Genomic DNA, 16,542 nt, shown 5'->3' on the forward strand with positions numbered 1-16,542 from the left:
CACTGACTCATTACATTTGAGATTTTTTAAACAATTTTTTATTCATTTTTCTTTAACTGCTATTCAATCCACTTTTCATGTCGTTCATTTTTTGTTATTTCTCTTTGTGCTCAGTGTTATTTTCCCTGCTGTCTGAATTTACAGAGCTCCTCTTCTGCTCTGAGTGTTGATGTTTGCTTTTCCCTGAGTTTATGCTTTTACTGTCTGTTAAATCACTTTGTAAAGATTTGTTTTTAAAGGTGCTATATAAGTTATTATTATTAATATTAGTATTACATAATACCAAAGTGTTGCATAATTACTGTCAAAATATGTTCATTTGATAATTTGACTACAATTATCAGTCTTTCTTTGTATAACCCTATTCATAACTAAAGTTATCTCAAGACTCTGTAAAAAGGAAAGACTTTACAAAGTTACTAATACCCTACTGTTAAATAAATGTACTGAAGTTAAAATGAACACGATATTACTCTGAAATATTCAAAATGACATTGATAGAACAAGATGTTTACTGAAAAAGGAGTCAAAAAGTAACCTTGACCCACAAGCACAAAATATAGCATAAAACAGGGATGTCAGACTCAGTCACAACTGGGGCTGAATTGTGAAATTTGGGTCTAACCTGAGGGTCTAACAGGGTCAAAATTTCCCATAAATTGTCAAACTCATCTTCACCAGTAACGAATTATAGGGAAAAAACTTAACATCGATGATAAATGATTTTAAGACTAAAAAAAGTAAAGAAAACAAAACAAAATAAGGTGGCTTTTAACAGTTAAAATGCTGGATATATTTAAAAATGGTGAGCTCTCAAGGGCAAAATATGAGATAATATTCAAAATCATGAGTTCAAAAGGTCAAAAGATAAGATAAAAATACAGAATTTTAAATCTAAAGGCCAATATTTGGAATTAAAAGTCAAACTTAGGAGTTGAAAAGGTCAAAATATGAGAAATAAAACAAAATAATGAGTCACAAAGGTGAAAATATGAGCTAAAGTTCAAAATCAAGAGTTTTAAAGGTCAAAATATAAGATAAAACTCTAAGTCATTCATTTTAAATGTCAAGGTATGAGAAAAACATTAAATTATAAGTTTTACAGTTCAAGATGTGAGATAAAAATTTATAGCTCTTTAATTAAAAAAAAGTCAATATTTGGGATTTAAAGTCAGTTAGCAGTTGAAAATGTCAAAATGTTTTTAAAATTAAAATCATGAATCTTAATAATCAAAATATGAGATAAAAAGTCAAATTTATGATTTGAAAATGTCAAAACCATGACTTTAAGTCATATTTGTGAGATGCAAAATTAATAATATGAAATGAAAATACAAATTCTCTTCCCACATTCCTGACTTTTTATGAAATTATTTCAACTCCTTACTCTTTCTGATTGACTGAAAAATGATATTTTCTAGCATCAAGTTTACATTCTTATACAGAAGGGAATGTGCAGACCTCATGCTAGAGGGCCATATATAACTTTAACGAGGCCGGATTTGGCCCCCGGGCCTTCAGTTTAGCTCCCCTGGCATAAAGGCAATACAGATTAAATAATAGACAAATTTATGCCAGTGTTTTATAACTTTATAGTTGTACCTAAATATTGTGGGTTATTTCTTTCTACACATTTTAAACGTCCTCTTAAAAAATCCAGTCCTCTGATATCACATGTTTCGTTTCAGACTGCTTTTCTTGGACACGCTGTGTGGCTGAGTGAAATTGTGTTTATACTGTAAAGACTACAAAGCCGATTAGGCCTCGTGCAGGCCCAGGGGGCAGGACGGCAAAGGTGAAGTTTGGTTTTTATTGGTCGCACGCGGGTCAGGAAGCGCGAGCGACCAATAGAACGCAGCGAAGATTTATCACCGCCTGTGACCATCCGACCTGCGGTACCTGTCAACACAATGCACTTCTCCCGTGAAGGTAACGACTTTTCTGAGCGGGTTTCTCCCTCAAAGCAGCGGCTTAACCGTCGCTGAAGCGGCTGTAAAAATGACGGAACTTTAATTATCTCTTTGAAGGAAGCCACCGCGGTTTTGGGAAGTTGAGTGCAGTTTGTTCCTGCTACTATCTGCACGAGCCGGACTTTCGGAATGACATTTGTTGCCTGTAACAGGATGGAGTGGCTGCTGCAGCGGTTCCATAAAGAGGCGGTGTTCCACTCTGTCATACGGACAGCTATGCTCATGTTATGTTTGGTAAGAGCTACTCTCCCTTTACGGACTTTTATCGCAATTTCTTACTTGAAAACTTTCAGAAAAGTCTTTCACATAAGAAGTTTATACGCCTGAAATGCCCAAGCGTTATTTATTGTCCTTTGCTGTCGCTGGATTGTGCTGGATTTACGTGCATCCATGTCTGGCAGTGATGCTGTGCTGTGCAGAAAAGTAGGACAGATTATAAATTGGTCACTGTGCTCAAGCCAAGGCCCATACTCATTTATCTGTGACAGACAGCGCCAAATAATAAGAGGATAAATACTGAATCCAATCCAAACATGGCAATCCTTTCAGAGGGCAAACACATAATTAAATTGAGTTAAAACTTTGCCTCGTTCGAACTAGAAATGACAGAAAACAGCTAGATGTCTAAATCATTTCTGACATATGCAAACATGACACAAGCATGTAGTATGTTGGTGGACTTTGTCAGTAAAACATTTTAATCTGTTTTTATTCCTCTGTGCACCCCCACAGCTCCTGGTCCTGTCTGTGTCCCTGTATCCCGGGTTAAGGTCCATAGGGGTGCAGCTTCATTCAGTGCTAACAGGAAGTTACATGCCAGGCCATCACTCTCTCCTTGTTATCAACAGTCCCAATGAACAGACAGCCAAAGACATTGGCAGGTAAATCTAACAGTCTACACTAATGCACTATGCAATATTACTTATTAGTAAGCTAAGGCTTCTTGTTGCGCATGTAAGGAATTTTACCTTACATGGTAACTGTGAGGTGCTTTTATCTAGTATATTTCATCTCTTCTCTTGTGTTTTGCTTTATACAGATCTGTGAAATATGGGTAATGTGATATATTTTTAGTGAGAAAACACTTCTTACACCAAGATGGGACAAGCAAAGAAACAAAACAGACTGCTTTGTTTACAAGAGGTGGAGATTTAAAGTTGCTGTGATGAACTTTCTGTGTTTATTTGCACCCCCACCCTCACCTCCCCAAGACAAAGCAGTACCTGTTGTTGTTGTCCTCTACATTCTACAGAGACATTTTCTTCTTATAACAGTTAATAACTTAAACATAAAAATGTATAAAAAAGCTGTTTGGGGGTCATGCTGCAGTTTGTAACCTGACACACCAGATAGACTGTTTCATGAATCCATTGCCTGGTCATCCATCTAGGAAAGCTCCCAGATAAAGTGTTTGAGAAGGGCAGTACTTTTCTGAAAATTCTTAGAAGGTGATTGGGCAAATGCTCTGTCACTTTCATTACAGGCCAATCAGAGCAACAAGACAAAATAAGATTGTATGCATGTGCAGCTCCATGATAACCTAACATGTCAGATGGATGTGTGAAACACATCCATCTGGGAAAGCTTCAATAGGAAACATCTAAGAGAAGGCAGAGGCTTTGAAAAATCCTCGGAGTATGATTGGATGAATGCTCTGTCTGTCAATTCTGCGGGCCAATCAGAGCAATAAAGCACATGACGAAGCCACTAGCAAGCTGCGCGTGCTCAGCTACTGAGGGATAACACAAAACATGGCAACTATAGACATGTAAGTACTCAACTTTTGTCGTTTTTGAAAAGAAAACAACTCACTGCTGTTCTTTGTTCTTCTTTTAATGAAAAAATGTCGTCAAGTTCTGATAAAACTGGCACTTTAGCAGCATCCACGCTAATCTCTTCCTCCGTAACTGCAGCAGCTCTTGCTGCTGCTTGTTTACGTCACGACTCTGCTGCGCCTGAAAGTACTGCCCTTCATCGCTGATTGCTCCTGTCACTTTCTAACTGGTCCCAGACGATTCAGATGGGAGCTTTGCAAGATGGATTCGCCAGTTAAAAACAAGGAAACGGGCGTATCCATCTGCTTTGCAAGGTTAGCTCCAATACATACTAGCAGGCTAACACTGCCATACTGAAAACTGGATTTTGATGTGGATAATAATAATGCCAAGGCCGGTCAGGAGAAGAGCGAAAACATCTTCTCTGCCAAGAGAGGCATTCAGTGTGACTCTTTGCTCATTTTAATAAAGTAAAATGAAGCAAGGCTTTCAGAACACTGCTTTTCTTCAGCTACATTTCAGCTAATCGTTTTGGTGATAGAAGCCAATGTATTCACCTGCTTACAGTCGACTCAACCCACCCATAATGATCGCAAACTCATTCTGAAGCAAGTCAGAAGAAGAGTGAAAACATCTTTCAGTTTTTTGGAAAGCTTTCAGTGTGGCGTCATGCTCTTGTTTCAATAAAAAAATGTGGCCAAGTTCTGATGAAACTGTCGGTATACTTTAGCTAAATCCGAGCTAATCGCTCCACCCGTGTATATACAGACTCACAACAACAACACAGTACAGCTAGTAAAGAAATGTGGTCCAGTTCTAATAAAACTGACGCTACATCCAAGCCAGCTGCAACACTGGCTGAAGCTATTGCTAACAGCTTCATTTCCAAGTAACCCCGCCTTAGCTACGGCCTCGTTCTCCTCAACTGGCACTGATTGGTTTGAACAGTTTATGGTTTCGTCACAATCCATGTGGATTGGATGACAGATGGAGACTGGAGAATCCATCAATTTTGCAAGGCTATGCAGTTACAGGCTTTAAAAATAACTTTTCAGAAATAATCAATCTTTTTGCTGTTGGTCTTGTTTGATTTTCTCTATCATAAGAAAGCATCAGTAGTAATTTCAGTGTTTCATAACCAGATGGAAATTACTCACAGCTTTAAATTAAACTTTTATAAAAGACAAACATGTTGTTTAATTTGCAACAGTAATTCAACCTTAATACCTCAAATAGGCTGTGTGTTCTGCCCTATCTGTTAAAATAATGTTTACAGTAATTCTTGTATGATTCAGATGGAGCTAGAGATAAAAATGTGTCAGCTCAGCAGCACACAGACTTTAAAAAAGGACAAACAACCTGCTTGGATCTGTTCAAAGGTTGGAAAATAAAAAAAGAGATCCCCAAGTAGCTCTAAGAGCTCACTTATTAACTTTTTGGTCTTGAACTTTAGTAGATACTGAGAGCAAATTTGGGTTTAATATAAAACTCAGATTCATCTTTACACTGCTTTCTTTGCTGCAGTGTTAATGTTGACAGCTGTTTTAATTTCAGTCTTGGTCTTAGTCGTAAGAATAAAATGCTCATTAGTTTTAGTCATTTCTGCCCTTTACAGTTTTAGTATTACGTCAACAAAAACAAATGTTTTACTCCGGTTTTAGTCTTAAAAGGTCCTTAAATTTTAGTCATATCTTTTTGTCAGAACGTGTATTCTCTTTGCCTGAATCTGGTGTCAAATCATACCCACATGTTTGAGGCACCCTGCAAAACCTGGGATGTCTGATTTCTAGAACTGAGAGGTAGAAGAGCTTCAGATACATTGTCTACTGACAGATTTACCCACAGTGGATAAATGTCATGGATTTTGAATATCTGATGAAAACTACATTAAATGTAAGTCTTATTTTAGTGTCCTTAATGCAAATTTAATTTAATTTTCCTCAGTTTATGTCATCAAAGATTTACTTTAAGCTGGTCTTTGTCCTTTTTTTGTCTTAGAAAAATGGTAGTCAACAAACATTTTAGTCATAGTTTTGCCAAAGTTAAAACTGCTTTGATGCCAACCTTGAGGACCAAAACTAACATGAAAGCTTATCATGAAATGTTACATGAAATCTTGTCATAATGTTCTTAACCTTCAAAGATAAAATCATTTCATCATTTCCCCGCTGCCTGACTGATCAACACCAGATACACACTCTGGTTAAAATAAAAGCTGACTTTTAGGTTCTACCACTTCTAAGCTGACATTATTGTGATACTATCGATACACCAGCTGCACCTTGAACTGACATGTAGCTATATTGCTGTGACCAAAATGGTCCATAATTAGTGCATTTATTTTTTAAATCACATTAATTGCATGCTTCAATTTTTTTACTTTGGTTAGGCCACTGCAACATCTCCCTGCAGGCACAATGATACAAAATACATTGCACCTAAATTTCTCATTTCACTTTAAAAAACAAAAATTGCAATTAACTCCAGAAATGCAGCTTTATCGAAATTAAATTTGAGTCTTTGACAGCCCTAGTTTTAACACATTTCCTACTTATGTCTCATAACTTAGTAGAATTGTGTTTTGAACAAGGAAGCAGCTAAATGCTTACACTCGCCATTGCATACTGGTAGACTGTGGGCTTTCAAACATGCTTTATCTTGAAGTGTGGTTTAATATTCTTAAGATTTTTTTTTTTTATTTCTTCTCTCACAAGTTGCACATCAACTTGCATTCCAAACAAAAGTATCTTTTGGATTAGAATATTTTCAGTACAGAGGGTTAAATGCTAAGTGCTGTGATAAAGTGTTTCCCCCCTTCTGATTCCTGATTTTTTGCATATTTATCACACTTAAATGTTTCTGATCATCAAACCAATTTTAATATCTCACAAAGACAACCCAAGTAAATACAAAATACAGTTTCTAAATGTTTTTTTATTTATTAAGGGAAAAAACCTAAACCTATCTGGCCCTGTGTGAAAAAGTAATTGCCCCCTGAACCTAACAACTGGTTGTGCCACCCTTGGCAGCAATAACTGAAATCAAACGTTGTGATATCTGGTGATGAGTCTTGGGTAGTTGGTAGGTAGTTTATTTCTATCATTGGATAGAGCCAAGTCTCTGTCTTCCTCCTTTGAGCTAAGCTCACCCAACCACCAGTTTGCTTTCCTGTTTGATGCTTTATGTTAATTATCTTGTCTAACTCATCCAACTTCTGTTCAAAAAGTAAACAAAATATCCCTTCAAAGAATGCAAAAACACACTTTTCTCCATCTGGATTAAATGTCATCATTTGGTGTTGATCTTGAAATTAATCATAGTGACATAAACAGTTCAGAGTCAGTCAGCTGGGCATTAATGGACTTTTCTGTCTCTAGATTAGATAGAGTGTTGTCAAACCCACATTGAGTAAGGCTGTGTTTGCCCTCTCATCTCCTTTGTCGGCAGTGTAGATGCATGCAAATGAGCTCTATTTACCACGTGTTTGGGTAGAAAGAAGCCAAAGTGTGGGTGCCAGATATGGAAATCAGCTCCTTTAGAGACATTGGCTGGAGGATGGGGCACGGCTGAGCTGCTAATGAACTTCAATATCAGGCGAGCAGCAGCGGAAAGCAAAGTTATCATCTTTTTCTGAATTAAGTGCATGAAAGTATTTTCCTGCAGGCTGCTTGAAGAGCACCATGATGAAGGGTTCAGTTTCATGCAGTAATTGATAAACAGCTGGTGGCTTCTAAGTGTTTAATTTCTCTTTCCTCTCTCTCCATGTCTGCTCTCTCTCTGTTTCTATCCACGCTCCCTACAATTTCTTTTCTTTTTTTTTTTTTTTTCAGGGCAATCATGGAGAGGCGGCTGGCAGCCAGTATTAACATTCTCTCCAGGACCTCCACAATGTAAATCAGATTTTTACCCGTTACCTTGAATCAACTTTGCCTCCCTCACATCACACATAAATACACAAACATGTCCTTTTCCTCTCTCTTTACTACAAAGCTAATTGCCAAGGCAACCACAAGTTGAATGGGTTGTATTTGAGTGCTTTTATTAGTTTTCCCATTACTGGAACTTGCGAGGCAGTTTGCATTCAAAGGACCCATATGTTTGTGTGCATGGGTGAACTTTCCTGTTAATGCATAACCACAAGAGTAAGGAAAAACAGGGAAGGCTGCTGAATAGAAGAGACTGTTAAAAGCTGCTTACAAAACAGAGGTTTATGCTTGAAATGGAGGAAGGTGTTGGATTAGTTTAGGGGTGAGAGTGTTGACGGAGGTGCTAGGTTTGTATTGTGTATCAGTTAGATCCAGCCTTATATAGGGCCAATCCCATTTCTACCCCTTAACTCTTCCCTTGCCCTTAAAACAGAGTGGTAAGGGTAAGGGTTGAAAACCTTCCCTTAAGAAACAAGTCGCCACTTGATTGGTGTTCATTATCACACATTGCTGATAAACAGTGCGTCATCAGAGGTGACAATAAAGCTTCCACCATCTCGTTCATACTATGGATCTCCATGTTAATCTTCATAAATTTACATAATTAATAGCCCTGGTTTGCACGTGTCCATACTGAAAATACAATAAACTCCCGTCCCTAGTAGCTAAAGATATATAATTTATATATACAGTGCTTAACAAATTTATTAGATCCCCCTAACCCTAACCAAAGTAAGGTTTATGCCACAGCTGCCCTAAATTAACAGCACTGGTAATTACAGAAATCATTTTTTATGTTTCTGCAATGGTTAATACACCAATATGTAGAAGCTCTTTAACCGAAATGATATTTTTAATGCTAAAATATAATTATTATTGTTTCCCCTGAATTTTCTTATATACTGATTTACAAAAAATTAAAAAAATAGTAAAGCAAATTATTATTACTTGATTAATATGACAAATTATAGTTATTTACTTGCATTCCTCAACAGAAAAATTAGTTTTAGTGGTTGAATGTTATGCTTGATTAATACCTGACTTCTCAGATGTATGTGTGTGTATATATATATATATATAGAGAGAGAGAGAGAGAGAGAGAGAGAGAGAGAGAACAACTTATGTATTTTTGTATAATCTATTATAATTGCTGAAAATGTTTACACTTATGTACCTCCTTTGTAGTCAGTCCATTGTGCCATTTTGCAAGTGCATGGTGGGAAATTCATCATACCCCTTGGTTTCAAGTGTGGTCCTGAAAAATCTTCAATTCAAGGGCTATGTAGCCCTTAGCCCTCGATTCAAGAGAATTGGGATACCCCTTCACCTGACGTGAACATACAAAACCAAGGGCTAGGGCGAAGATAAGGGGTAAGAGGTAGAAATGGAATTGACCCAGAGTGCCATACTCCAATATTTTTAGGGTTGTTCCGATACCGATACCAGTACCTGAAATATGTCCGATACTGCTTAAAATGCAGGTATTTGTATCGATGAGTACACAAGTTGATGCACTGATCTGATACCCTTTGGTTCAGCTTTATATTTTGCTTCGTTTAGTCATGCTAAATGTTAGCGCTGTAAACCAGAAATTGTTCTTCTTCGCTGCCGGAAAAAAAACTGCATGCACGGGCTACTGTTTATAGAGCAGCAAAGAAGAAACAAAGGACCCACTGCAGCAGCAAAGAATTGTGTCGCCGTGACAGTTTTTCACTGAATGTGATCGTTAAAATGCCTTCCAGACAAACGCTGGCTTACACAACAAGAAGTGACACAGTTTATCAAAGTTGAATAACTTATCAACCATAAATTATTGCCTCTTACATGTTTTTCCTCTTGAAGCTAGCCACCCCCATTGACGCTACTGATGCATTTGAATCCGCTCAGGCAGCATTTTCAGCAAGCCTGGAACATTTGGAGACTTAAATGATTAAATTCACACCAGTAAACCTGAAATTGAACGACTTATTTATCCATTTTAATCAAATTACGGTCATTTATTACCACTAGCTCAAATGCTAACCGCCATATTGTTTTCCCCTTGCCAGGGTCTGTCAGCCAATAGCAGGCTGTTCTCTAATCACTTCATGCTGCCTGAATAGAGCATAAAGGAGAGAGATATAGAGATGTATATAGATATAGAGCCTGTAATGCAGCCCTGTATTATTTTATTTTGATATTGAGGAGTAAACCACAATGATCAGAAAGAAAACCACTTTAGGGTCACAGAGATAATGTACAATATGATTTTATTTATTTAGCCATGTTCTGAGTCAAATATAGGTCTAAAATAATTTGATAGTCTGCACAGTCAATCCAGGAAGTTCACACTGGTATCGGATCAGTACTCTGTACTTGGTATCAGAATCGTATCGGGAAGGAAAAATGGTATCAGAAAATCCCTAAATATTTTCCTGACAAATACTTAAATATGGGTTCTTAGATTGTATTTTGATGTCTTTCACAGCACCATATATGAAACGAAGAAGCATTTTTGCTCATAACACCATAGAAGCCTGTAGCTTCTACAGCTAAACAGAGGAGCTGTGTATCAGCAGAGCTAATAATAAATGGTCTGGCAGGGTTTTATCGATGTGTCCTTACGGAAATTACAGTTTTCATTAAGACTTTTGTTGATTTTATTGAAGGGCTTTGCATCATGCACTGCTACAATTCAGTTCTCACTCATGCACAGATACAGAGTACATGCACAGGTCTAATCTGATGTGCTTTATGGATTTTAGGTACTACTGGAAAGGTGAAATCCAGGATGCAACTGAATTTCTGATGGTAAGCTTGGTAAGAAAGCCCCACTTGAATTAAAGATGTTGAAATGAAAAGCAGTGCTCTAACATGTCACTGTTGTTGCAGCTGGTGAAAACAAAGACCTCCAGGGTCCAGCAGGTGGTAGACTACGTGAGGTAAGAAGTTGCTTTATGTAATGGCTTTTTTAGATCATTGTAAACACTACAACCAATTACATTAAAACCTGTTTTACTGTCTTAGCTGGGCCTACTTTACTGTGGAAGTGCATTAAAGCTTCATTGCAGCAATTTTTAACTTGGACCCCGCTGTGTACTTAAAATTTTATGACTTCAAATAAAACTGACTAAATAGGGCATCTAGAAAGTGTAGCTACTGTTCAATGAATTCAGTCACTTTGATCAAACAATTAACACAAGCATTTATGGGAAGGATGGCTAATTATGAGGATTGAACAAAATATTGCTAAATCAATAGATCATCCTAACTCTGGTACATTTAACTCATCGAGTGCTCCGGCTTCCTCCCACCACCAAAGACATGCTCTTTAGGTTAACTGGTGACTCTAAATTGGCTGAATGTGAGTTTGCCTGGTTTTCTCTTATTTCATGCCTAAAATTACTTACATTTTGAAGAAAAAAATGCATATATTAATACAATAATGTGTTAATTAGACAAAAAGATGTGTTTTATTTAAGTTCAACTGAAAACTGTGTCCCAAAAATGTCTCTCTAGACAGAATCTGGCTCTCGTTCAAATGAAGTTGAAGACCCCTGCTGTAATTAATCATATTCATTGGTGTTTCTTAGATGATTATAATCTTATGTGGCCTTTGGAACACAATTTTTCTTTCAACTTTAGCATTAAAAAGCAGTGATGGGGTGCCAGTAGCCTAGTGGCTATGTCTGCACGCCCTATGAACCAAGGCTGTTGTCCTCAAACCAAGTGACCCATGTTCAAATCCGGCCTGGGGCCCCTGACTGCAAGTGATTCTCCACTTTCTCTCAGCCATGTTTCCAACTCTATCCACAGTCCGATCTAAATAAAGGCATAAATGCCCCAAAATAAACCATAAAAAGCAGTTACTTCCCCTCATGAATAGCATGAATTTTATTGTTTTTATCATAGGTAATTGGACTGTTCTAACTTACATTATTGCTATTAGGCTACCAGATGAAAGATTAAGAAATGCTACTTGAAATAACCATTTTTTTAAACAATTCCTCCTATTTCTCTATCAAATAACTATTAAGAATTAGTCATATTGTCATTCTGCCATTTGAATGATTGGTCTTTTAGATTTGACAGTGTGCCAAGCTGTTAAAAATGATCTTTTGCAATGTGCAATACGTGGAGCATATACAGTGGATCATCAGAACTGAATTCATTCTTTTAAACTACCACTGTTGTGCTGCAGTTCACTTTGAAAGTCTTATTTTCCTCCTTTAGACATACTGGGGAGAAAAAAAAGCTTACAAAAGGCTTTTTATTAAGTTAGTAATTAAGTTTTGAAGTCAAATCCCATAATAGAAAATTGCTTGTAAATAAAGTCCCCCTGAAATAATTGGAAGTAATACTCCACCCTTGTGCTTTTTGTTCAGCTCAAGCAAAAATGTACTTTCTACTGAGCAATTATTTTTTTCTACTTGAGCCAAACTAGTAAATGCTTGAGGCAGTCTCGTGTAGCACAGGGCTAAAGTGCATGTCTTATCTCCTGCTCCATTATGAACCATTATGACCTTAAAGATCTGTTTACTCTCCCCACAGTCAACACTTGGAAACAGAAAGCAGCATTTAGTTTTTTGTACCAAATATTGTGAAAAACCTCCCAGAAATGAGAGATCAATAAGTCATCTCTTAACTTCTGCTGTAATCAGGGTTAAAGATTTGTTTTTCCACCACAATTTTAAAGTTAAGAGGAACAGCAATGTAATTTGCAGTCATTGGTTTAATCTGTCAGATATAATGTATGGCTTACCTAGTTTTTCACCAGAATGTCTCTTCAGTGTCATATAAAATACAGTCATGGACAAAAGTATTGGCACCCCTGGAATTTTTCCAGAAAATACACCATTTCTCCCAGAAATTGTTGCAATTACAAATGTTTTTGGTATACATGTGTTTATTTCCTTTATGTGCATTGGAACAATACAGAAAAAAAAGACATAAAAATTGACATAATTTTACACAAAACTCAAAAATGGGCCAGACAAAATAATGGCACCCTTTTAAAACTGTGGGTAAATCATTTTTATTTCAAGCATGTGATGCTCACTTTCTCACCTGTGGCAGCAACAGGTGCTGGCAATATAGAAATCAAACCTGAACCCAGTTAGAATGTATAAAAGTTGACTCAGCCTTTGTGTTATGTGCCTGCGTGTGTCACACCAAGCATGCAGAAGAGAAAGAAGAGCTGAGAATTGTCTGAGGACTTTTGAAGCAAAACTGTGGAAAAGTATGAACAATCTCAAGGTTAGAAGACCATCTCCAGAGTTCTCGAAATTCCTTTTTCTACTGTGCGTAATATAATCAAGAAGATTATAACCCATGGAACGGTGGCTAATCTTCCTGGACATGGACGGAAGAGAAAAATTGACAAAGGAATGCAACACAGGATAGTTGGAGTGGTGGATAAACATCCTCAGTCAACTTCCACACAAATTCAGGCTGTCCTGCAGACTCAGGGTGCAGCTCGGATCATACGTGGTCATCTGAATGAGATGAAGTGCTGTGGCTGGAGACTGAGGAGAACCCCACTGCAGACAAAGAGACATAAAAAAGCCAGACTTGAGTTTGCAAAAATGTACCTGAGCAAGCCTCAGTCCTTCTGGGAGATTATATTGTGGACAGATGAGACCAGGTAGAGGTAGAGCTTTTTGGTAAAGCACGTCATTCTACTGTACACAGTACCTACAGTCAAACATGTACAGTTCAAAGATGTTTTGGGGTTGTTTTGCTGCCTCTGGCACTGGATGCCTTGACTGTGTGCAAGGAATCATAAAATCTGGAGACTATCAAAAGATTTTGGGCCGCAATGTAGGGCCTAGTGTCAGAAGGCTGGGTCTGCATCAGAGGTCATGGGTGTTCCAGCAGGACAATGACCCCAATCATACTTCAAAAAGAGGAGAGGGTGCTGGAGAGTTCTGAGGTGGCCAGCAATGAGTCTGGATCTGAATCCCATTGAACACCTATGGAGAGATCTCAAAATTGCTGTTGCAAGACGGCACCCTTCAAATCTGAGAGGCCTGGAGCAGTTTGCAAAAGCAGAGTGGTCCAAAATTCCATTTGAGAGGTGTAAGAAGCTTGTTGATGGTTATAGGAAGTGCAACCAAATATTAAGTTGAGGGCACCAACAATTTTGTCCAGCCCATTTTTTGAGTTTGTGTAAAATTACATAAATTTTGGCTTCTTTTTTGTGTTGTTTCAATGCACATAAAGGAAATGAAAACATGTATACCAAAAACATTTGTAATTGCAACAATTTCTGGGAGAAATGGTGTATTTTCTGGAAAAATTCCAGGGGTGCCAATACTTTCGTCCATGACTGTAATTGAACAAGCCTTGGTCTTTAAATGTGTTTGTAATGCTGCTACAGCTGACCTTTTTCTTGTACAGTTTCTTTATAAAGATGCTCTACATCTTATCCTACGTTTGTGTCTATGCTGGTCCCTTCAAGGTCTGTCCACCCATATGCAACCCCAGAAGTCCTCAGCTTCCTGGTGGAGGACGGCAGTCTGGCTTACATGAAATGGATGGATGAAGCAATTCCAGATGACTGATGCATCCTTAAAAAAAGACAATGTTTGCATGGAGCTGCAGCTGAGAAAGGATGCTGAGGAAATGTGCACATGCTGCTGTTTAGGGTTAAGTAAAAACTTTAATAACCAAGGGCATAGTATATATTTATACCGTTTTCTATTTTTGGCCTTTTATTTATGCTTTGTAGATTTGTTTTATACCACAACTACAGACAACGCTTCACTCAACAGCTGAATGGCTACCTAAACAGGACTGGTAGTCTCATATTGCTTGTTAGACAGATAAGCATACAAAGATGAACACTTCAACTGCCTGTGGTAAGTAACCACAGCATTTGTGACACAATACCAATAATGGGCTTAAAAGAAGAGTCACTTTACTATAAAATGCATTCATTTTCTCATCTCTAATTATCAATAATGCCTATGCATTACTGCACTTGTAACAGATAACACTATCCTGTAAAAGCTGTGATCTTTCAGTGTTTTCATTTTATAAAGCATGCCCTCTATTTCAGCTTTTACATGTATTTATTGAAAATGGATTTATTATTATAAGCTGTGTTAAGGGTTTGCCTAAAAGTAGGGTTCTGCATAGTGCTATATTAAATATTCTTGGCATAGCAACACAATACCAAAAACAGATTATATTGCTGTGTCATCTAACACAGCATTGTTGCTCATACTTCACAGTACATTTCTATATTTATGCCTATGAATTCAGAAGATTTTAAGTCTGTTTTTGAAAACTCTAAGGCTTTCCTCAAATGGAAACCTGAGCAGTGATGCTCAGAGCAACATGGTTTTAGAGAAATCTATATGTACCTTCAGTTCAATAAGTTATTGATCTGTTAGGCTGGAGAAGATTTCTTTTACCGGCTCAAAAGGTGCTGCGAGCAACACACAACTGTTGTACTTGCACACTGTAAGTACAAGGGAAAGAGCATTATCTCAGGACTTCTCTGCTCTGGGTTAGATCAGGTTGTACTGATATGGCATGTGCTTCACTAAACTAAAGCTGCACACAAGCACAAGGGGTAAATAAACAAAAAGCGAACCTTCAAAAGACACATCCTACCTCCACAGGAGTTAGAATGCAGGGTAAAACTCTAATAAAAGAACATAAAACATGCCTAAAGATGATTAAATACTGACTTCACTTGCATATATTGATATCAACACAGTTTGCAGTGTACTTCTCTGGATTCCTGCCGTAACTAATATGCACTGACAGGATGTTTTGTATTTACTTCGATTGTTTTGTATGCCTGGTTTTATCCTGTTTTTAAAAAGGGCTACCACTTGCAGTGTGCCATATTTGGGATAATACAGGTCAGACAGCCATGCGTGCTTACCTCATCCTACAAAAGTACACACTAAGCCTCAGTCTGCAAAACACGTTTCCGGCATGAGGACTCAACAAAAGAACTGCAGACACGATTTAGTCGGCTGTTGTGTCTGCAGAGCCAAAATAATCCTCCCTATCAGGTCAGGGGAGCAGGACGTTTGATGATGCTGTTTGAATTTCAGAGTGTTGATGCTTCATATTTAATTGAATACTGTAAGCGTCTGATGACTTTTATTTGCAGTATGTGCATGAGACATGTTTGAATAAATGACACATTTGCATTAATGCATTTGGCCAATCATTATTGCTGAAAACCATATCATGCAGTGTGGTTGAATGTCCACTAGATGGTGGTGTTTCAATGCACAACACAGCACATACAACTTCTACCAGATACTCCTTTTTGATTTATATTGAGTTCATGCAGGCTGGGTATTATTTTGTAACACCGTTTTGCAGATATTCTGACAAAATCCACTTTTTTTCTTACTCTTGTTTAATTAAAATGTGCTTCCCTATGTCTATAAATGACACATCATTCTTTCTTCTCCACTTTACATGGAACAAAGCTAATCAGTATGAAGATAAAGGCAAGAAGAAAAAAATAATACAAGTTTTCCATGTGTTAATACAATTATTATTCCAAAGCACATCCTAACTTAACACCAGCTATGTTTCATCAAATTTGTAATTGGTTTAACTACATAATTTGTAATGTCTTTCTTGTATTTTACTAATTATTTCAAATGAGATCTCTTTTATTATTAACATTTTCTTTACAGAGCATTCAATTAAAGCCTCATTTGTTAAGGCAACCTAAGACATACCATTCTGTACATAACTATTATCCAAGTTGTGTAAACACACAGACATATGGCTTGCTATTTTTCTTCCTGTGTGTCATTAAATCCTCCATGGGATAGCGATGTAGGAAGAGGATAATTAAGAATAAGCTGTAAGAAGCAGACGCTGATAGCACGCACCCACTGAGCAATTCAATAA

General features: G+C 37.4%; 1 protein-coding gene across 4 annotated transcripts; it reads left to right on the forward strand.

The window, feature by feature from the left end:
* Positions 1–1,883: 1,883 nt before the first annotated feature.
* Positions 1,884–15,715, forward strand: zgc:63972 (protein CutA homolog). 4 transcript variants are annotated; one of them, XM_041811073.1, is made up of 7 exons: positions 1,884–1,929; positions 2,028–2,204; positions 2,703–2,851; positions 7,576–7,635; positions 10,416–10,470; positions 10,543–10,592; positions 14,111–15,715. In XM_041811073.1, exons 2-7 carry the CDS (start codon positions 2,100–2,102, stop codon positions 14,211–14,213), a joined length of 522 nt encoding a protein of 173 aa, XP_041667007.1. In that variant the 5' UTR covers positions 1,884–1,929; positions 2,028–2,099; the 3' UTR covers positions 14,214–15,715. The 4 variants fall into 4 exon arrangements, with proteins under 4 accessions (XP_041667007.1, XP_041667008.1, XP_041667009.1 ...); XM_041811074.1 differs by having other exon boundaries at positions 1,922–2,204; positions 10,416–10,461; XM_041811075.1 differs by lacking the exon at positions 7,576–7,635 and having other exon boundaries at positions 1,922–2,204.
* The last annotated feature ends 827 nt before the right edge of the window (positions 15,716–16,542 follow it).

Source organism: Cheilinus undulatus, linkage group 17, assembly GCF_018320785.1.
Source record: "Cheilinus undulatus linkage group 17, ASM1832078v1, whole genome shotgun sequence".
NCBI lineage: Eukaryota > Metazoa > Chordata > Actinopteri > Labriformes > Labridae > Cheilinus > Cheilinus undulatus.

What these genes read in the sequence shown, in the direction of transcription:
- zgc:63972 (XM_041811073.1), top strand. Translation starts at nt 2,100, where the DNA reads ATGACATTTGTTGCCTGTAACAGGATGGAGTGGCTGCTGCAGCGGTTC. An exon ending in ACAGCCAAAGACATTGGCAG is followed by an intron (nt 2,852 to 7,575) that starts GTAAATCTAACA and finishes TTTTTTTTTCAG; the next exon opens with GGCAATCATGGAGAGGCGGC. An exon ending in CAGGTGGTAGACTACGTGAG is followed by an intron (nt 10,593 to 14,110) that starts GTAAGAAGTTGC and finishes GGTCCCTTCAAG; the next exon opens with GTCTGTCCACCCATATGCAA.